Raw genomic sequence first — 23,566 nt, 5'->3', positions numbered from 1 at the left:
TATATGAAAACCGCTCAAAACCCAAAACACCATAATTGACATTATCGACTTTTAAAAAGCATTTGACACAAATTTTACAAAGAAATAACAAAAATACTTAGCCTCATATGTGGAAAAACAAACATAACTATATCACTTTTAAAAAATGAATAATAACCTACTCTGGCATAATAATAATATTAGTGTATGTGTCTCTGTATAGTTTGTAATAAACACAGCTATAACCCACGCACTACTGAGCAGAGTTTTAATAAACCAAATATCAAAGCAAAATTTAAAAAATATAAATTGGAGAAACACAAAGGGAAGGTGGGGTGGGGGGGGGGGGCGTGTTAGATAATATAAAGGGAATGGAGATTAGTTAAGGGGTGAAGGGGGAATGATTAAAGTAATAAAATTATAATTATTTTCAATGTTTATATGTAAATTATAGGCATAAAATATGAAATAATACTTTGCGTATAGAGAGTATAATTGAAATATTTAGTTGTTAAATTCATTAAATATTTTATGGATAAGTATCATTATATTAACAAGGATGATATTCTCCGAAGATGAGAATATAATCATATTTTAAGATCTTGTTGATGAAATCTTGAACGCTTATTATTAAAAACAAGGATGGCAAACAAGTTTCAATTTAAAATGTAACAAGCTAAAAATGAGAAAATATAAGTGTGGTTTTAAAAAGAAGAAGGTTTGTAGTTTCTTTCAAAATTAAGAGATAGTTTATTTTCTGATTATGCTAAAATAGTTATCAACAGAGAACACCAGATTTCCATTAAATATTTAGATATACAACATAAATAATTTATAATTTTCTGTACAAAAAAGCGTACTATTAAATTAATCTTCTTAATTCTATTCTTAAATGTCAAATTTACATCAGCAAATATTGAATTAAAAGCTTTGTTAAATGTGTACTGTTCCAGTTTCAGGTTTTCTACAATAAAGGTGTAAAGGTCTTTCCTCAACGGTTAGCTCTGACCGTTAATTTAATTGTGTAGGAATAGCCATATCGATTTCAAAACTTGCATAAGCATTGCTCAACACACCAAAATTTGAATTCACACTTATAAAGATTATTGTTTTCCTATTATATAATGTAGCAAGCTTTTTTTTGTCAGTAGCAAAGGATCTCGCTTACCGCTCAACCGATATGGTTCTCCTTTACAGTAAAGCTTCTAATAAGTCCTGAGATGGTTTTAGGCTATTTTTATGTGCTTCCATATTTCTTCGAATATAGATTCCCTAGATGCTGGGGGCGCAACCGCTAGTATTTAAAAAAATAATAAGCACTGTTATTCTATTTAATTACAACTGTTCCTTTTTTAGATTTCTGAACTTATCTTACATCTATGTTTTATCCTTGTTTTATATTCAATTAAAATGCTGAAATACACTAAATACAAGATTTTAAACAATTAAATTTTCTTAAGTAGCCAATTCATGACACACTAAATTTTTATATTCTAATTCAAAGAAATATTGGTAGGTAATTTAAATAAAATGAAATTGTAAAATATATTTAGTTTAATTCATTTTGGATTTTAAAAAAAACGTAGGACTCGGCAGCTAAGGTTTTTAACTTATCTGGTCCGGTTTTCTACAGACACAAAAATACAAACGCCGCTTTTTGATTTAATAAAGGCCTTTGACAGGTATACTTGGCACCAAATTAACTGTTACCTGGAACGTCCAGCTGACATTAAACGGCCATAGTATCCATATTTTTGATAGATCAGTTTCAAAATATTTTTGAAAATATGCTTAAAAGCTGTTTAATTAATGAAATTATTATTTTTTCCTATCCTGCCAGTTTTCTAGGTATTTTGCTAGGTATCACAGTGCCTCGGTGATAAACTTAATTTGAAATTTTAGATTAAATTTTTTTTTCAATTTTGATTCTTAGTTTGTCTTCATGTTAATTATTTTATCGAGGATGCTATAGGGCCACAAAAACTTTTCCTAGGAAAAGGATTTTGAGAATTCCCCCAAACTCCAAGAGTGGGTTAAAAATGTGTTTTAGGCACTGCAGTAAGGTTTAAGCCTGTATGGTCCAATCGAATCAGATCGATGGTGTGCATAAGCCCTGCAACATTATTCAAACTCATATTTTACCTAAATTAACCTAAACGGAGAATAAAAATACATTTTATTCTTAAATAATAAGATATATTTTTTAAATACAGCCCTTGAAGGGTCTATTACTCATAGGTCAATCTTAAAACTTTATTGCTTGTTTTAAGTGTTGTAAATTAACCAAAGAAATGAGCAACAGTCAAGTAAAGTGGTTTTCTTGTCAATTACAAGCAAACAAGGATATCAACATTCAGGCAACTAAGCTTACAAACTAAGAATTCAATCCTTTTTTTCGTCTGTATCGAAGGATCTAGCTAAAACCTGATTCGAGCTGATTCTCCTTTACAGGGTAGCTTCTGATCCCAGGAAGGTTTATAACTACTTTTGGGGAGGGTACCGCAACCCTCCCAAGAGAAATTTCCACTAGAAAAATACCCCCCCCCCCCTCTTCAAGTCTTCAAGGTCTTATATTGATGACTATAAAGAGAGAACAGTCTGTATTAGTAACTAACAAAAAATCCAATAAAATCTTAATTATCATTGCGTTATAACTGCATAATTTATAAAATAAAAAAATTCAACTCTTTGGTGGCAAAAATTGACGTTGTAAAGTACTGACGTACAAACACTAATCATGAAAAAGAAACGTTAAAAATATCTGTGTAATTAAAAAAGTGTAATAAATCTTTAGAAAACAATAACAAACATTAATTTTTACTGTTAATTCGCACCTTTAAGCTCTTCTAAAACTAAACCTTGTTCGTTGATTCATTATATGTACTTTGAACCATTTTTAGTAGCGAAGCTACTATATAATTCCAAATGTCCGTCCGTCTTTTTCGGCTCCTACAAAAGATACAGGTATGAAACTTCTTGTCAATATTACCTTCATTATGCTCCATCATTAGGTATACAAAATCCATGGTACTTTGACATTTTTAGCAGCTTTTTAGCTTTTTTGCTTATTTTTTTTACAACTTTTAAAGATCTAAACCTTTTTTAAGGTTTCGTGATTTTTAAGTTTTTGCATATTCTCTCTCTTTCTTTTCTTTGTTATGATAACATATAATCTGGTCTATAACTCACTTTGTCCATTTGTCTATTTCATAATAGTTTTTTTTGCTCCGCCACTTATGGATGTTGTCATCTTTGTTCGCTATATACAGTCGTAAGGTTTCTTATTCTCGGTTGTGATCTCGCTGAATTGGTCGAGTTCTCCATGTTAGGGAATCTTTATATAGGTCCTGGGATAGTTTTATTTTAAAATTTTAGTCTTGGGATGGTTTCAGGCTATTTTTTGACCACCTCCCTAACCCTTTTAATACAGAGCCCCTAGATGGTAGAAGCGTTGTCTCTAGTCCTATCGCCTGCTTTGCATTGATCTCACTAAAAATGAAATAATTGGGTATTAAATTTCAGTAAATCTTTCCATGGAATGGTTTTAGACTATTGTTTTATAAACAAAAGTCTTGAAATGGTTTAAAGCAATTTTTCCGCCCCCTCTTTCCCCCATTGAACAGTGAGTCCTTAGATGTTTGGAGCTCATTCACTAGTCGTATCGTATAAAGTAACAATTTCCCCGGTATGCTAGAGGCAGAGCCGCTATCATATCTAAAAACAAAAATTGCACAGCTACAATAATTTGACAAAAAAGAAGATTGAAATTTAGAAACAGTTTAGATATTTATTTAAAAGAAATATTCAGAAATATATTTAGTCTGTGCGGGCGATTGTTTTTTTTGTTGCAATTTTTTAAATTATCAACTAACTGAAATACTATAAAAAGAAAAATGAAAGTCTACTAAAAAACTAAAACTTACAAAATTCAAATTTCTACTTATTTAAACTTTATGAAGAAAAAAATATCAATAAAAATTATATTTTTATTACTCTTGTCTTTGTGTTATTCATTCATGGTGAAAATTAATATTTTTATTGTGATTTCTTTTCATTTAATTTTATGTTTATTTTCAATATTGATGATTTAAGATTATTGAAAGTTGATATTTCTTTTTATCTAAATAATGAATATTTTGTTCATTTTTAAAATTTTTTGCTTTTTGTTTCATTAAGACGTATTTGATTATGTAGGTGGTCATATGAAATGATACACACTGTTTTAAATTTTAATATCTAACAAAAGTACTTTTTTGAAAAAAGTTCAAGGTTTTAGTCTTAATAAACAATTTAGATAATTAATTCGATTGAACTTTTGTAGTTTGTTTATTACAATAATTTACCAAAGAGTAAAAAATAATGAATATTTATCATTAAAGATTAGAGTACAATTGGCATAACTCAAAACCGTTTTTAACACCATTTAGAATACACAAATACAGAAGGAAAAGGGGGGTGGGGTTAAAAAATCACGAAACATATGCGTGTTTTTCAGCTGTCGTTGGGGGAGGGGGGGGGGGACAATACATCGTAAAATTGACGACCTCCCCATTTGCCCCCAAATATTATTTTAGATTAATTTCGCTTGTTGGTTATAACTTATTCCTGATTTTCACCCCCCCCCCCCCTGGCAATTAAAGAGGGAGGATACCGATCGATACACCCCCTATATGTCAACCCCAGTTTACAAGAGTCTAAACCCCACTTAAATAGACAAGGGTTATGTGGTTGTCAATAGAAAAATGCAACAAACCCTCATTCAAGAGGATTTGATAAACATTTACCAATTCTCCAAAAAATGATTGTTTAACATTTGATTATGTTGAAATTGTAAGGTGGTGTTCGCATTAGGGGGTTATCCAACCCCCTTGGTTATAAAATGATACAAATTGTAGGGCGCGCTAATCCAGCAAAACCCTGTGCACGCCACGAAATATTATTTGAATTAAAAAAAGATCATGTTACATACTACATGGATCCAACGTTTAGAGTTGCCTTTTAGTCGTAAGAACATTACTTATACTGTATATAGACGTTGCACTTAAAAATAGTAACTGTATGCATTATTTAATTCATTTTAACCACAGAACAGCCTGAACTGCTAATAATGTTGTAACTTAGCTTATTATTCATAATTATTTACAAATATTACAAGGAAAATGGATTGGCGAAGCAGCTTATAGTGCCTAAAAAATAGACGTCATACAATACAAATGACAAAGTAAAAGGGTGTGTGTGTGTCTATCTATCTGTCTGTCGCATCACTATCCAATATTACTAACCACTGCTCTGATATGGTCCGCCTTTACAAAGAAGCTTCTCTCATGTCCAGAGAAGGTTTAACTTTTATGAGGGAGGATGCGCCGGAAAAAAATCCTTTCTAAACTACAAATTATGTTGTAGTTTGCATAAAAGGTATACATTTTAGATTATTTGCAAATCCTATACTCTCTGAAGCAATGCAAACTAATAACAAAAACTTGCAAATATTTAAGGAACTTTGCGGACGCCACTTGCTAACATACTGCCACTTAGATGCTCATTATGTACTATTGCTGAATGGTTGCCCCCCCCCCCCATTTTTTTTCTCGTAAACTAAAATTTAAAGAAAGGGGGTGGATCGACTTTTTACTTTTTCTTTTTAAATATAAAATAAAACATTGGGTTATCTACTTCAACTCCCCTCTTCTCAAGTTTCCCTTAGAGGACACTAGGCGCGTAGCCGCTTGTTAATAATATAGAATTTGATCTAATGGCGGCTGTTTGGCGGCTTTCTAGCGGATGCCGAGACATAAAACTTTCAGTACAACAAAACAACACATAAATGATTGATTTTGGTTTTAATTTGTTTTTTAAACTTCACCGTTCAATCTTATACAAGGGAAGTATATTTGTATTGTATTAATTGGAACATAATCATGTCATTAAGGTTTGCTCAATCGTTCCTGAAAATTAAAAAAAAATATTTCAAACTTTCAAATTCTGTCAAAAAAAAGGAATAATAATTTAGTGATCGTTACATAACAAGGATGAAAACACCCATAAAAGCGCAGCTCTACAATCAGAAGGAAGAATAAACTAACAATAATTCGTGTATAGTGTACAAACTTAAAAAGGCAAGGCATTAATTTTAAGTCAAAACAAAATTATACATAAATTTGTTGCAAAATCGCATAAATACAGAATAGTAAAAAACTTCGCTTTGAACAGGGATAGAAAAAAACTTTTTGATAATGTTTTATAAAAAAAGTTAGAGGGGTCAATAAATACAAATACTAATTAGTAGGAAAAATACCTGCCATAGTAGCAAAGCTCTAAGCAAAACAAAGCATTTGAAAATATATGATAATTTATCTATAAAATTGAGGGTCGACTCAATCGCCCTTCCCTCAGGTTTCTATAGATGCCTCTAGGGACGTAGGCACTGGTTAAATACGGACAGACTGTAGATAGACATAATGTAGAATTAAACAAGCAGATTCACTCAGGGAGGAGGGAGACATTGGGCTGTTTAATACACTATTCCCAAAATTTTTATAATAACGGTTTATTATTCGTTGGATCAACAACTTTTTTGATTTTTTTTGTTTCGTTTCATTAAGTATGGTGTTCAAACGTTTCACCCACTAATTGAAATCTACAGAAGGGGTAATTATATGTATCATCATTAGGAGTATAATTATCGGCCATTGTCTTATCCCCTTGGATCCCTGAAAATAAATGATAATGTCTGAACACACTAACATACTTTTGTGGTTTATTATTATATGTGTTTTTATTTATAATCATACGTGAATAAACTATTACAACTCAGGAATTATTGGAGATAGACATCATTTACAATAAAAATTAAATATTTTTTATTCATTTTGGTTATTGCATTGTTGTAATAGCAAAGTTTTTTTTTAAATTTAAACTCTTATGTATATTTTATCTTTTTTTAGCACAAGATTCTAATTGGTTAATTTTTAAGCACAGACATTAGAAAAGCAACCATTTGATCAAAGAATATTCAATCCAAAACTTGTTTCAAGTTTCCTTTATATAAAGAGATTTTTTATCGTCTTTTGTATGACACGGAATTGGCTTTAATCGAACCCTAACATATGAAATTCGAGTGATATTTTTTTTATTCTAGTTCTATATCAACATTTTCCTGATTTGAAATACTAGACCTAATGAAATTTTGAAGGTGAAAACCATTAGACGAATTTTATCATTCCTATAATTAAGATAAATATACAACTATTTTAGTTCATCTCAGTTTAAAAAATATTTATTAAAAATAACAAGAAAGATGAAATTCACAGGTTCAGAAAAGGAGTGCTTTCCCTCAAACCTTGTTTTGAACCAACCAAACTCCCCAACCAAACTTTCTTTCTATTAAAAAAAACAAACTACTATTTTTTTGTACCTCCTGAAAGGGTGTCTAACAAGAGAGAGACGGGACAATGTTCTTTTTATTTCACTAGTCCAAAAAATTTTATAATATATTTTTTTATTGGTTGGTTAACAACTTTGGGGACTGTAGTAAATTTTGATTTGTTGATTCATTAAGTCAAGTGTTCAAACGTTTCAACAACTAATTTGAATCTACAAAAGGGGTAATTATGTGTATTACCCTCGGGGATGTACATCAAATTCTTTGCCAACGTCTTATCCCATTAGATCCCTGGTGTCTAACCCTGAGGGGACCTATCCATACTGGGTACAATCCTTACGGGGCTCTTCTAACTTTTACTAAGAATAATTTAATAAGAAACATTTGTGGTAATTAAAATGTGTCTTTGTTCTAAACAAATAAGTACATAGTTATGGAACTATTAAAGGATAGCCAAGTACATTTCTCAATGCTTTCATACAATTTTTATGGTAATAAAACATGGTATAGCAAGACTATTAAAATCAGGGAGGAAAGGGACATTGGCCAGTAAATTATATAAATTCACAAAGTTTTATAAACATTTATTGACTGAATAACTTTGAGGCCTATTATTAAATCTTGATTGAATGGTTCAAATTGGCAGTGTCAACACTTTTCCACCAGAAACAGGTAATTTTGTTTATCATAATTATAGGTCTACATTAATTTATCGTCCATTGGATTATCCATTATGATTCCTGATTCAAATAAGGTTTTCTAATTTTATGACTTTAATTATTCATCAGACATGGAAGGAATACCTTGCTAAGATATAAATGAATTTTAATCTTATAGTTTTTAATTTCAATATCCACGAAAATCTGCCTATAATAAAACAAATTTTTGAATATCTTTTATAATTCTTTATTGAGAACTTTAGAAGCACGTCATATCAGATGTGTTTATATTGTTCCAATAAAAATACTTGTAGATGAATTTTTCTTTAGCTTCCATATCCCTTTTTATTTCTGGATTTTTATGGTCCTTATGTAAGTAATCACTAATTAGTATGTATTAAACTAAGTATAATGTAATAATTTTAGTATGCTATTAAGTCCGCATCAACATCATAAATGTATGATACCACGTATGATTTTTTAAAAAAAATACAACCAATAAATTATTGTAATATTGTAATATAATACAACTCCCCCAATTTCATATAAATTGTGGCAAATTTGTCTATGTCCTTTTGTATAATTGTCAGTTTTATAATTTTTAAAATGTTTTTAAATTGAAAAGCATAATTAAAAAAAGAAAAAAATAACTGGAAAAAATAATAGATAGCACTAAAGACATGATCTTTCAATCCTATTATTGAATATTTTTTTTTGTTGAAATTTTGATGTCTTACTGGTTTTATGCGGAGGTGAAGTAACACTTAATAATTTTGTATGTAATTTTTTAAATGATCACTTTCCCAAGACGTTGACATGCTTAATTTATGTCCTTTAGTTTTTAATAGCACAGCTACTCTTCAGTTTCTCTTGTTGATATGTCTGATGTCCAGTGCAATTATATTTAAAAATAATTAAGGGAGTGGGTATAGTACTATAAATTATAGCTAGAAAATATCCTGAAACCATCCTAGTACTTAAATCTGAAAATTAAATAACCTAAAACTACCGCTGAAGTTATATGGAGCTTACCTAAAAAAGACAGTTCAATCGGTTCTGTATTTATTGAGATCTTAAGCTTCACACAAAAACCCTTTCTACTTTATATAATAGTAATTTTAATAAAAAACTTTATTTTATAACAAAAAAATTAATATAATCAAAGAGAAAAATCATTTTGTAATTATCCAATTTTTATTATTCATGAAACTTTTTTAAAATTCTTGATTTTTCTTTAATTGTATGAAGATATTCTCATAAGTTAACAGTTTATTGTTTGTGTTCAATGGCCATGTAACTTATATGTGTTATAAATTACTATATTTATTTAAAATGCAAAGCTTTTCTATGTATTCTACGTTATGTTGATGAAATGTCAGCCATGCTCACATTATAATAATGCAAAATTGTCGAAAAAATACTTCCACCAATCTAATTGGAATCGTAGCAATTCTATTTTTTTGTCTTTAGTTAAAGATCTCGGAAACTGCTTATCCAAATTGATTGCACTTTTCAATGAAGCTTAATTAATGTCATTGGGTTGTTTTTAGTCTATTTTATACCTCCGTCAACCTCTCCTAGAGGCAAGGGGCGAAGCAACTAGTTTCTAAAAATGTTACCAAAATTAAATTGATAATATTTTATTTCCTTATTATTAATTGCTCTGTTACTAAATTAATTAAACTAACTAGCTTATATGTATACTGCCATCCCTGTTTAAGTATGAACAAATTAAAAGTAATTGATTCTTAATAATTAACAAATTACAACCATAGCCTTTTCTTGACATTTATTAAAGATTATAAAGTGTTGTTTATCAATGTTTTATTTAAACAAGAACGGTTACGTTCTTAGGTAGCGCAGCAATCTAAGCAATCCTAGCATCTGGTGGCTCTATTCTAAGTTAGAAAAAAAGCCTAAAACCATCATAAGACATGAATCTTAGAATGAAATAGTATAAGCCAACCCGGATCCTATTGAGCTTTCCTAAATTGGAGAACTAACTTTGGTTCAGCTTCAGACTACTTTATCTTATAGGGTATTAAGAAAATAACAGAAGAAAATATTCATAAAACAACAATTAATCTAGACAATAACAAAGCTTCTAGAGTTAAAATAATGCAAGGATTTTTGTGTGTACTGCTCAGAAACTCTATTATAGGTAATAACGGCATTCTTATAGACCCTAAGACGTACAGAAACGTTATAGAGTAGCAGCGCTAATAAAAAATATAGTGTTTGTTAAAGTTAAATAATTTAGATGTGGTACACCACATACAAATTATTTAATCTTTTAAGATATATTGGATTTAGAGTTAATGGATACAGTCTGCATTATTGTGTGTTTATCTGTCTGAAAGTTTGTCTTTTTATCCATCTACCTGCTATCTATCAGATGTTTTTATGGTTTTTCTATTAGTTTATCTGTCTTTAGTTTTGTAAATGCCTGTCTTATCTGTCTAAATCTCTGAATCTACTCTATCATTTTTCTGTCTGTCCATTAAGCTATATAAGTTGGAAAGAATTTTAATGTATATAATAGATTTGAAATCTGCATAAAATTTTAAGGATTTTTTTTTATAAAATTCGTTTTTTGTATAATTCTTTATCTAAAAGAGCAAATACAATTTAAGTTAATTAATTTTGACATCTGTGATTGGTGGGTTGAAAACAATCTGCGCTCTGATTGGAGAAGCTTAAGTTTCGTATATCATTCAACCAATTAGAGCTCAGGTAGTTTCCAATCCACCTATCCTATTGGTCAAAATTAATTAACTTAAATTGTATTTGCGCTCTTAAATAAAGAATTATATAAAAAACGAATAAAATTTTATGCTGATTTCAAATCTATTTTATACATTAAAATTCTTTCCAACTTATATAGCTTACTGTCCATCCTTAACGCTAAGGGGGAAATGTAATTTTGTCGGCTGTTATTTAAGATTTAAGAAGCATTCAGAATTATTATTTAATTAGTTCGTCTGTTTGACATATTGATTCTACTAAATCATATCATAACCATATCCAATGTATATTTAATATATCCACTATGCTAAGGCATCTAACGCCAAGTATAATATTTGAAACCAATATAAGCACATTTCTGACATAACAATTACTTCAAGCTGATTCAGGGTAATTTCTGACACAGCACGGTAAGTAAGGATATAGACTTACTATTATAAGGAATTAGCGGCGTCGTCCCTAGAGTGGGGAGGGGGAGGTTGAGTCGACCACTTTCCCCTTTCATTTTTTTAAAAGAAAAAGTAATCTTTTTTGTGATGAGAGATTTAATCTTTTCAGGGGCAATTATTCTTAGAAAACTGGTGGTAACCTTTCCTAAAATTGTTACAAACTTTCCCAGGACCAATTAGAAGCTACACTTTAAAGTAGAATCCTATTGGTTCAGCAGTTAGCGAGAGAGATCCTTCTGTACTAGCAGACATCTTTCTACTGTGTCATTCCTTATAAAACATTGACTTTTTGAAAAGGGTAGAATCCAGTAAATGTCCTTATTTACCCTGAAGTGTCCGTAATCTAAAGCTAAAAAGAAAACAACATATTATTATCAAAGTATTTTATTACAGGCGAAATTTTGGAAGGAAATAAATTATTAAATTAGGAAGTAATTTATACTGATTTTAGAAATTTTAAAATATTGATATCTTTTTAACAAGTAATATATCTTAATCTTTTTCTCGTATTTATTCGAAACCGATTAATATCCGGTGTATTAGAACCGGTTCTTATTAATACGAAAAAACTATGTCTAGCATCCTATTATATCCAGTTTTCTATGAATATAAAAATGTACAATCATAAAATTAAAACCAGATTTTTTAGCCCGTGCCTTCGGCATCTCTGGGCTAAAAAATGGTTCTAATCTTATAATTGTGCATTTCATATCCGCGGAAAGCTTTTTATAATACGAAATAACTATTTTATCACCAAATTCTTGATGATTCCGTTATAAGGAAAATCTGACGAATACGGTGATCTAGATTTTATTAAAACATTGGTCCACAAAAAGATAGCCTGATATCTAGTTGCCGAATGTGTACGCAGTTTCCTGGGTGTTTCCTCATCCTCGCTCAATATTTACTACTAGCTACAAATCTTCAAACTTCCCTTAAAAAAATCAAAATTTGAATGTGTAAACGAGTTATACAATATACATTATAAATTTGAATTTTTTAAATTTTGATTTTTTTTTTTTGAAGTTTGAAGCTTTTTTAGCTAGTAGTAAATATTGAGCTAGGATGAGGAAACACTCAGGAAACTGCGTACACATTCGGCAACTAGATATCAGGCTATCCACAAAAAGTGTATATTACTAAACAGCGAAAAAAAAACGTTTTTATTATATGCAAAAAGATGGAGGTACAATATGCAAATGCATGCAACCATTTTGAAAAATGTGAACGTCATATTTGTTTCAATACCTGATACTTTCTCTCAAAGTGTTAGAGAGCACAGAAATTCCCTAGCTTATTTTTGATAAATAAAATTACTTCTGATGATATTAACTGTTTTAATATTTTTAGATCCGAAACCGAAAAATATCTTTATTGCTATATAAATGCCGCGGGATATTTTTTCAGTTTTGTGGGAATGTAAATTGAAAGATGTTTTTATGCTTGATTACTTCATATAATACATATTTATGGAATTATTTTGTCTTCTCTGTTTGCCAGTGTGTGTGTGTGTGTGTGTGTGTGTGTGTGTGTGTGTGTGTGTGTGTGTGTGTGTGTGTGTGTGTGTGTGTGTGTGTGTGTGTGTGTGTGTGTGTGTGTGTGTGTGTGTGTGTGAGTGTTTGTGTGTGTGTGTGTGTGTGTGTGTGTGTGTGTGTGTGTGTGTGTGTTATATTGATGTGATAAGTAATTGTAAATGCTCCAATAATAACAATTTCAATTATATATTATAAAATGACAAGGACAATTATGTCCATAAATAGCATGCATAGTAACTTCATAATATTTTTAAAAATACTGTTTGAAATAAAATTGAATTTTGTTTTTTTCAGTTTTCAAATATTTAAATAAACAATATGATTTAAGGCTATGATATTAATCTACACTAAGTGGGGTATTGACATACGGACAGAACTTTATTATAGAGTATCTGCTATAATGATAATGTTTAGTTTGTGTTTTAATATGAAATATATTTCAATTGTTACTAACTTAAGTTATTTGAAATTTTTTTTATTATAGAAATAAAAGTTGGTTATGTGTGTTTATGTAAGTTTCATTGAGATCTTTGGAACCACTGGACCGATAGGTCCAAAGTTTTCAGAGAAGCCAGGTATTGGCCTTCTTACGGTTTTATACTATTTATTAATACCCTTTGCCGCAGCCACTCTTAGCCATACTTAATCGCAGCCGCTAGGATGAAGACACGGCTGACTCCTAACCTTGTAAATATATTTAATAGCAAATCTTATCTTTCTGTGTCAAAACATAAAAAATCTGGAATCATATAAGGATATGTTAGTTGGCCAATCGCAACTTTTATCACTTGATCAGTATACCTATATCTTATGCTAGCGGCTAAGCCCCTTGAGGCCTCTAGTGGCACTTTGAATATTTGTTTTTATTTCTATTATCTAATTTGAAAAATAATCTGTCTATGATACATTCAAGTCTCTACGGAAAAGCAAGAATATTAAAAAATTTTTTTTTGTGATTTCTCTTGGGAGGGTGGTGGTACCCTCCCCCAAAATAGTTATAAACCTTCCCGAGACCTATGAGAAGCTGCCCTGTTAAGTAGAACCCGATGGTTCAGCGGTTAGTGAGATCCTTTGGTACAAACATACAGACGAACAAACAAACAAACAGACAGACATCCTATTACTTTATTATAAGGATGATTCCGAGAAATGTACTTATAATTTTAAAGGGGGTATTTTTATTAGGGGCATTTTTCATTTTCTTGTGGGGTTGGGGCCCTGGGGTGTCCCAACTCCCAACCCGCCAAGAAAATAGATTAAAACTATCCCAAGACCAGTAGGTATATTTCCTGAAGAGTAGAACCCAATCGGTTCAGTGGTTACTGAGAACTTAAGCGTCAGACAGACGAACAGACAAACATCGTTCTACTTTGTATTATAGATAGAAATCATCAATAGGGTATGCTATTACTCTATACCACCTCCAAACAAAATTCTTACTTTTCATCATTTTTATTATTATTATCTTGATTATCTCCGAATTGGCCAGTAAAGAAATCCTCATTTTTACCCTCATCTTCTGAGCTAGATTTTCTAGAACAACTATTGGATTCAGCAACTAATTTAGCTCTGGAAATGTAAGCACATTCTTTCACTGGAGCATTTTCATTTTTCACAATTTTCACCAGTTTTGATTTTGTTCTTTTTATTCTGACGGACTTTTTCTTCTGTACACTGTATACTGTTGGAATTCTAAATATGGAATGGATGAAATGTTATATATAACAAGGATGACAAAATCGATAAGAAGCGAATCGAAGAAAGTGAGTTTTGAGCAGATGTTGAGAAAGAGAGATCATATGCAATCATATTGAAAATCACGATGCATTAATAAAAAATAAGTTTTTTGTCTTTCGAAGTATTACCGACAGACAGACGAACCAAGTAGTTGTGTAGTTGTGTATGGATGTTCATTAGTAAAGGAAATAATAACCAAAATTTACGCCCTCAGGAGGAGTGTCATAATCTCAGATAATGTTCTAAAATTCTTTTAATAATATTCATGAGTAATGCAAAATTTTAAAGTAATAGGCTAATTCTATAATAACCTTGGAATTATAAGATCACCATCTCCTTTCCCTTGGGGAGGACGTCCATTTATGTAAATACTCCAATTCTTTGGAGGTCGGAAACTTTGTCGTCTAAAAATATATTGACAATAAGATAAACATATATTTTTTTAGTTTATGAGTTCTTCGATGAAAATCGTGTTTTGGGTTTCAAGAAACTTGTGATTTCACTCAAAGTGCCTAGTGACCATAAAACCCCTCTCCTTTGAAAATAAGGGGAGGGGGGGGTTTATGTGTTTACTTTAAGTCAGGCCAGGTTAGGTTATATTGGTTATTGTATAGGCACCGTAGGGGTTAGGCATTATTTTCTTTTTTTAAATCAAAAATAAGGAAGTGCACTTTAAAAATTATTGGGACAAACCAGTTTGGTATTAAAATTTGATAGGTAAGTAGAATAATAAGCAGCTGCCTAAATAATTTATATCTAGTTTACATTTATTCATCTCTTGATGTTACCTGATAACAAAAGAAGTTCCTCTTGTAACATCACATTTCTTACGTCGGATTCGAACATTTGGTCCTCCACTAGTTGAGTCACCGTTTTTCCTAAACAATAATCAAATACAAAGCCTAGCAGGAAACTCGTGACCGTGGCTCATCATGTAGCACATCCACTCGTCGTTGGGGAGGTGATAGGCTCGAATCACGTCTTAACACCACGTCACAACTAAAGATGTTAAAAATGGTTCCTAATGCTTCTATGTCAAGTGCGCTAATAGTTAGAGTAGGGGGAATGCATTGGCCCAAAACAATCATCTAAGTACCATGCACAGTTAGGCCTTCTTAGACAAAGGTCGTGCAATCAAAGAGTTAGTTGTCTGATGGGTGTTACTTAATCTAATACCCCGGTTGACAGTAAAGGAGACATTTGGCTCCCCTTAGTTATTCTAGGTTGTTGGACCTGGCGTTTGAGTGTCATGGACAGCATCCCAACCCGATGAGGTAATTGATAAGGTAAGCTTTGTAGAAAACAATTGTGCGCTAAGAAACAGTCATTTGTTTTGATTTCAAACAATGGCTACTAATGTATTATCTATCACCATAAAAAATCTATTTTGTTGCCTAATTATTTAAATTATTTTTAAACAATCACCAAAACTTGCATAAAAGAGAAGCTATACAAATTGATAAATAAATATTTCACAGTGTTTTGGCCAGAGCTACATTCTCAAAACTTAGCAAGCACCCAATTAAAGTTTTTAAAATTTTGATAATTTGAAAACATCGGAAAATATGTCTTTTCGTTGAGTTTTAAATGATATCTTTTTCATAAAACTACATTAACATGGCGGAGTAACATACAGGCTATCTTTATATATAAGGGTTGCTTTTTATATTAAGGCAATTTAGGTAAAATATGACTATTTAAATTAACAATAATGAAACCACTGATTTATGTTGTAAAAATGAACTATGGATGCCATCATTTCCGTCTAAAGATAGATACAGTGACTTTTTTGACAGTCTTCTTGAAAGGAACTAGTCGATCATAGGACCCCTCCCCTTATTTTGATATTTTAAAAAAGGGAGAGTAGGGAAGGGGGGATAGTTTTTTCTTTCTTTATTCATAATGTAAAACTATAGAAATTCCATCTACTATTAAAATTTCTAAATATTAAATTTTTTGGATATTATATAAAATTTTGTCGCGTCAATATTTTATATTGAAAAGATTGTTCTTATGATCATTAGATGTTTAATATCAGCTTAGCTGTTCTATTACACCAGCACTTGAGCGGAATTTATGAAACACTGATTTTTTATAAAAAGTTGTAAGCATTTGTCATTTAAAGAATGATTGATATCTAGCTCATAAACAATCTTTATTAGCTAAGAAATCAGGGAATAAGGGAAGATCTAAACAAGAAAGACTATTTTTAGGGAAGGAGATATGTCACATGATGTAAAACAATCTTAAGGTAATCCTTAAAATAGCAAAATATTTTTAAAAATAAACTTACATACCACTATCCTGAATTTAGTTTTAAAAAACACCAAAATCAAATGTAGTTTCTCTTTTAGGGTCTTGCAAACCTTTGTAACGATTGAGTTTTCCATTTAAGGAAGCTTGGTAAGGTTTAAGGCTATATTTCTGCCTCTTTCGAAAACAGAACTCCTAGATACTAGGTGCGCATTCGCCAGTTTAGATATAAGTCAAATTACATTTTAGTAAAATAAAAAAAACGAATTTAGATGCCAAATAAAATATACTATCTCCTTTATTTCTGTTAAGAAATAAAAGATTGAAGGCTATTGTTTGCAAATTAAGAAAAACTTTAATGACTCTACTAAAAAGTTGTTTCATTATGAGAATAAACATAATAAACTTCAAGGGACAGTCAAATATTTTATGGCTTTTATGGCTTCTATATTTATTATTAATATTCTATTCATGAAAGTCGCGATGCCCCTATTTTCTGAGGAGGGGGGGGGGGGGAAGTTAGAAAAAAGCCTATAATCATCCCAAGACATTTATAAAGCTTAAAAAAATTTCTGAAAAAATTAGGACAATAATTATTCCGAGATATTTAGTTTAAAAATAAACCTTACTACTTAATATTGGATTAGTACTAATGGAACGGAAATTAATAAGAATTTCATGTTCCACAATAGCTTTTAACTTTATGAATATATGTAGATTTTATAAAATTTTGTACCAATTTTTAATCAATTTATCTTTTATTTGCCTCTCCCTGAAGCCCTGTATATTACCTAAGGACACTGTATTGTCTGCTAATTCTGGTCTTTTTAGAACTCTTTCTCACCAACACTCGACCACTTTTAGCTCCTCCTACCATTGTGCAAATTTTATGCAAACTTTACTTTAAAAACATCTTTATATATGCATAATTTGTTTTATATGGTTGTAAATCTGAAAATAAATCATTATTGTTTGTTTATAGTAAAGTTGGGCGGCTCAAAAAATCTCTTCCACCTTAAAAAGATTAATATTGATATGTACTTAAATTTATGTGTGAATATTCAGGGAGGGAGGTGTTATTGTGCTGTTTATTATAAAAGGCCCCAAAGTTTTATTATACCGTTTTCTTATTCGTTGGCTTAACAACTTTAGGGGGTTTTATTTGAATTTTGATTGGTTTGTTTTTAGTTTAGTGCCCAAACGTTTCAACCACTAATTGTAAGCTACAGAATAGGGAATGGACATCAATATATCGGCCTTATCAACATAGAACCTTTATCAAAACCATAATAGCGTCACTGGTATACATGAGAATTTCTTGTATTGAAATATGTTCAATAATATCATTTCAATGTACGACAAAATCTTCTCAACCTTCCGACCTGAAAGCTTCAGGCGAAATTTACAAAATTTAGATTAATTATCTTTTATTAAATGTTTCATTTAACAGATGTGGATTTCACTTAATTTCCTTGAAATCAATAAAGCTAACTTTTTTAAAATCAAAATTATGTCAGTGGCGTGCACAGGTTTTTGTTACCCCCTAACGATTTTTGCAACACCCCTTGAACAAAAATCTATATTGGTGTAAGGGGGTCTGAGCTAAAGATGGGTGTATTAAAGTCAACAAGAAGGGTGCATTTTTATAGTATCGGGAGGGTGTGACTTTTTTACCTTGCCACCTCCCTTGACTGTTTTAGGGAGGAGTTGATACTTGTCAAAAGGGGTGTAGACTGTAGAAGAGTGGACACCTAGAGGGGTTCATCCATCTCTCTTATTTTTGCCAAGAGTATGGATACACCCCTTACACCCCCCTTATGCACGCCACTAAATTATGTAATAAATAAAGTTCTAATAAGAATTATTTTCGTTGTAGTAAGGATTATGAAATTTAAGCAGAATGTTTGAAAAATTATTGCCAAAACTTTAAAATATTTTTATTAAATCAAAGTAAAATCTGAAAATCTTAATTACACCAACGATTATAGAAAACCAAATACGACTTTCCTCATAATAGCTCCTGTTTATCCACATCAAATAATACAGAGGCATATAAGACCCTATTCCGATTTTCTATTGGGTCTTTAACAATAAGAAACAACAAGAAAAATGAAAATAATTTATGTCTACTAACTTACTAACTAAAGGGTTTTTGCTTTTTGGGGGATATAGTTGGAAGATGATTAAAGTCCCTCAACAGACTATGAGGTTATACGATAAAATAACCAATGAGAGGCTAGCATAAATTTTACCATTGGTCAATGACAGTGTATACTGGCCTCTTATTGATTATTCTATTGTATGACGTCATAATCTGTTGAGGGACTTTAATCATCTTCATATAGTTGTCTAAAAAATACAGCTATACTTATACTTTTTTATCCCTGATTTTTTGCAATTTTTTCCCTCCTTCATAATTAAATATAAAGACAAAAGAGGTAAATTAATAAAAAAGGCAAGTAGCTCCAAAATGATTTAAACCACATATTCTTATTGTAATAACCCAAAAAGATGCATGCAAGTAAATTTTTGCAAATCAAATTGAGAATATATTCCAATATGTGCAAATTTTTGTTTCTGGGAACTTGTCCTCGTATTTTACACAATTTGAGGATTTGGAATAATAATTATTGTTACAATATGAAAGGTATACACACACAGGGAATAAATTTATATTTTTTTATTAATTAGAAAAATACATAATTTGGATTAGCCCGTTTTACCCTTTGGTTAATTCCCATTCAGTTACAAAAAAAAGATTGTTTTTGTGCGGGGGCTATCACACAAAGCATCCTCTTGAGCTCTGATAACCACACTCCCCCCACCCATTTTTTTTTAAATTAGGGGAGGTTAGTTTATTGTTTGTATGTTTATTACTTTAGGGCTGGTTATATTGGGTTCTAGGTAGCCCTGCATGGTTAACCCCTCCCCTGCTTATTTTCTATTCATTAAAAAATTTAAAAATATATCATAATTTAACCGGCCACTTGTATATAACCCAGGAAATAACCCAATTGTCAGATATTATAATGTGAGACATAAAGTGTAACGTCCAGACTGACCCTAGTTATAGAGTAGCTGCGCTGCTAGAAAGAAAAGGCATATTTGTATTACATATACATATCCCAATATTTCTGACAAAATTGTCATCTTAATATCAAAATATACTTCATGGTCAAAATCAAATTTTGATTATATGTAAAGACACTTGAAATCTTGTATGTTCGTTTGGACGTATTTTGGAGTAATTTTAATCAAGAAATGTACAATAGAGTCTTAGGTGTGGAGGTTGGGGGAGCACGGCTGTCCCCTAATCTGTATGTTCACAAGGCCACCTGAAAAAAAATCTAAAAATCTGACAAGGAGTAATTTAAAGTTGCTCTAAAAATTCTAGACCAATCAGTTCTGTTAACTACTTCAGAGATCTTACTAAACACACACACACACACACACACACACACATACACACAATTTACTACGTTATAATATAAGATTGTTCAAAAATAGTTCATGACTCTTCTAGTCAAGTTTTAAAAAATACAAAAGACGGCAATAAACACAATATATCAAAACAAACAACTAAGTTCTCAGCAAATTAAATTATATTATCTAAATTAGTGCCTAAGTACTTTATTTTTGTTTTATTCTACATCTGCTTTTTATCATTTCTTATACTTTTGTTGACAATATACTTTGTACGAATAAAGAATAAAAAAAAAAAAAATTTCTACAAAAAAAACAAAGCAAATTATCTCATCAAATTTTGAGATTAAATTCAGTGAGAAATTTATTTCTGTGATGCTAAATTTTCCCCACAATTCAATGTTTTTGTTATGACAACTTCTGATTTTTTTTTTTAGCGAAGCTACTCTATGACTCTGTTAATAATAGACTAGTACGTGAATTTTCGTTTGTCCGTCAGTTCTCTTGTGGAATTTTATATACTCGGCTTCTATAGATATTAAATAAATTTTGCTTTGCAATTTAGTCGACATATATTAATGAAATTACATTTTTACACTTAATGTTTGATACGGCCAAGATTACGAGGGCCCGGGCTAACAAGTCTTTTAATATTCGTGGAAAATTGCCCATAATATAGTGCTAAACATGAATTTTCAGTTTGGCTGAGAACCGACCGTATCTAATCCAGCGGATATCAAACGATTTTGAATCCATACTGGACAGGAAGTTTTATTGATGTTTGCTGTCGAATCATTCTGTGCCCAAGAGAAACAAATTTGGGCGTACACCACCCCGTAAAGTGACGAGCCCGTGCTGAGAGTTGCACATTTTTAAATTCAAATTTCTATCAATTAATTTTTTTTTATTTTCTGTTCCTTTACATTTTGTAAACTCTATAAGAAATTGATATTAATATTGATCCAAATTACATTTTATTTCCCATAAATGCGAATTTTCCTAACCACAAAGAAGCACTTAGATTACATATTTAACTCTCTTATTGTTTGGCTTAATTGGTGCAAGTATAAAATGTTGATTTGGCTTCATAATAATATGTAATTAATTGGCACAAGGATATGTTTTTGAAAGCGAAGCTTTTATATAATTAAAGTCTGTCCTTTCGTCCTTTACGGTTAGTACGTTTTGTTGATTTATACATATTAGAATTGTCATATCATTTAAGAACTCTATAATAATACCAGAAAGTCAGTACGTCGATTTAAAACATTTATTTATATTTTTAAAAATCTTTTTAACAACAATTTTTATATCCTATTCTTTAAGATTTTTTGCATAATGATTTCTATCTGTTGAACTTTTATTAATTTGTGTACTATAAAGTAAAACTGAAATTGATTTTTAATTAATTAAATCAATTTCCACTCATTAAGATCATTGTCTATTTTATAGTAATATGAGAATTTGGGAAAAGCAACCTATCAATCTATGTTTTGTAAACTTATTTATATCGATATGTTGTTAATGTAGGTGATATTCTATTTAATAAGACAAAAACATAAAAAAAGACAACAACTTTAAGCATATTCATAACACAAAAAATAAGGGTATTGAGGTTAATACAGAATTTCAAAGGTTATAATCAACATAAAAATATATTTCACAAAGTACGCTGATTCGAAATATGAAAATTAAGATAAGCAATCATTGAATTATTGGAAAATTTATATATCTTAGTTTTGACAGCACAATTAGCATAAGTAGTAGTGAAAACTATTGAGTTAATTATCTATAATACAAAGTAGAACAATGTCTGTCTGTTTGTTTGTTACAACTGAACCGATCGGGTTCTCTTTTACAGGGAAGCTTCTCATAGGCCCCGGGAAGTTTTATAACTATTTTCTTGGGGGTTGGGACACCCCCCCAAAAAAAAAATTAAAAATCTCCCCCCACAAAAAAATCGTTTCAAAACTAAAATTAAAATATTGGGATCGGCTTACCCCCCCCCCCCAAAAAAAAAAAAGGTACTTTTTTTAAAATCTAAATTACGAAAAATTAGGTTGATCAAAGGCTAGGGGCGAAGCCGCTAGTTATCTATAAAGAAGTAACAATTTACTTAAAATTACACTAGGTCGAGGCGTTTTTACTAGAATTCTCTAAATACAATATAGAACTAAACATTATTAAAATGATAACAGAAAGCTTTAAGTTTAATTTTTATAGAATAACAGCAAAAAGTTATACATGAAAATAGTATTGTTTTATTCGTCAAAGAAAATTTCTTGCCCTTCAAGTTCGCACCCATTAACAGCTACCCACACAAAATTCGGGTATAGTCCTTTCCCAAAATTCTAGTTGTTGGTTTTCGGTTTTTGACATTTTCTACTTTTCACCCTACATAAATCATCTTGAACTTTATTTACCAATTAGTATATTGAGTACAAATCTGAAATCTATATCTATATCAGATATTTAAAAAATGCTGAATCGAAAAACTAAATTTTCCGCATTGAAACTGATATCTTAAATGAGACATATCACTATAATAATGATAACTAGAATAAGGTTAAACACAATTATTTTGGAGGAAAGTCCAACGTATATTGAGAGTTTTAATCACTTCTCCATGTACGAAAACAGCTGTACACCTAAATACATTTTTATGCAGAAGTTTATCCCCCCCTTTAAAAAAAAATACTTAAAAACCTCCATCATCACCTGTAAACCAATTAATAGAGAGCCGTTGATCTTACAAAGCAAATAAAGAAATTTTATTTTGTTTTGCTTGTAAAAAATGGAAAAGAAAAATTATATTTAAAATTATTAAAGTTACTCATAGCGTAACTTTCATCCAATTTTAAATATCGAAAGTAGGAGTTATTGGATTTTAGTTTGCTGAACCAAAGAAATAAGAATGCTTTCAAAAACTGTGAAGGCTCTGAAAAATAGGAATGCTGTGTTAACAATATCTACATACCCACATATTATGCTAAGTTTTATAACTATCGCCATTCTTTTTGGCGGCATATCATATTTGTCGAGCTGTTTTAGAGATACACAAATACACAGTTACATCCACGGTCAGAGTTTCATACAAAACTTTGAAATCAAGAATAAAATAAAATAAATTATTAGAGTGAAAATGTATAAGATTAATACTTGTTTTGTTATTCCCGAAGAACCACAGGCTCGGGCTAACAAAAATGGCATAAGTTTTTTCATTTTGATTTTAATATTCGTAGAAAATTGTCTGTAATACGATTCTAAATATGAATTTTCAGTCCTGCTAAGATCCGGTTGTAATCTAGAAACGGTTTCGAAGCCATACTGGAAATATTTTTCCACATACTGTGACTGTGGCCAGTCCGCACGTTTTTACCAATCCGCAGCCGCACAGAGTTCTGT

At 30.6% G+C, this 23,566-nt stretch overlaps 1 protein-coding gene across 1 annotated transcript in view; it reads right to left on the bottom strand.

Annotated features, from left to right (window-relative positions):
• Positions 1-17,669, bottom strand: part of LOC145314804 (uncharacterized) — a 72,244-nt gene extending 54,575 nt beyond the window's left edge. The window contains exons 1-4 of the mRNA XM_080154884.1: positions 17,530-17,669; positions 15,274-15,363; positions 14,797-14,889; positions 14,189-14,440 (exon numbers count right to left, since the gene is read on the bottom strand). Coding sequence (XP_080011010.1) covers positions 14,189-14,440; positions 14,797-14,889; positions 15,274-15,363; positions 17,530-17,615 — 521 coding nt within the window. The 5' untranslated portion in view covers positions 17,616-17,669. The remainder of the gene's footprint in view (positions 1-14,188; positions 14,441-14,796; positions 14,890-15,273; positions 15,364-17,529) is intronic.
• Between the last annotated feature and the right edge of the window lie 5,897 nt (positions 17,670-23,566).

This window comes from Acartia tonsa, chromosome 3 (genome assembly GCF_053477335.1).
Source record: "Acartia tonsa isolate MP-2025a chromosome 3, ASM5347733v1, whole genome shotgun sequence".
Taxonomy (NCBI): Eukaryota; Metazoa; Arthropoda; class Copepoda; order Calanoida; family Acartiidae; genus Acartia; species Acartia tonsa.
Note: the sequence above shows the minus strand (reverse complement) of the source record. Positions and strands in the feature narration are given on the sequence as shown.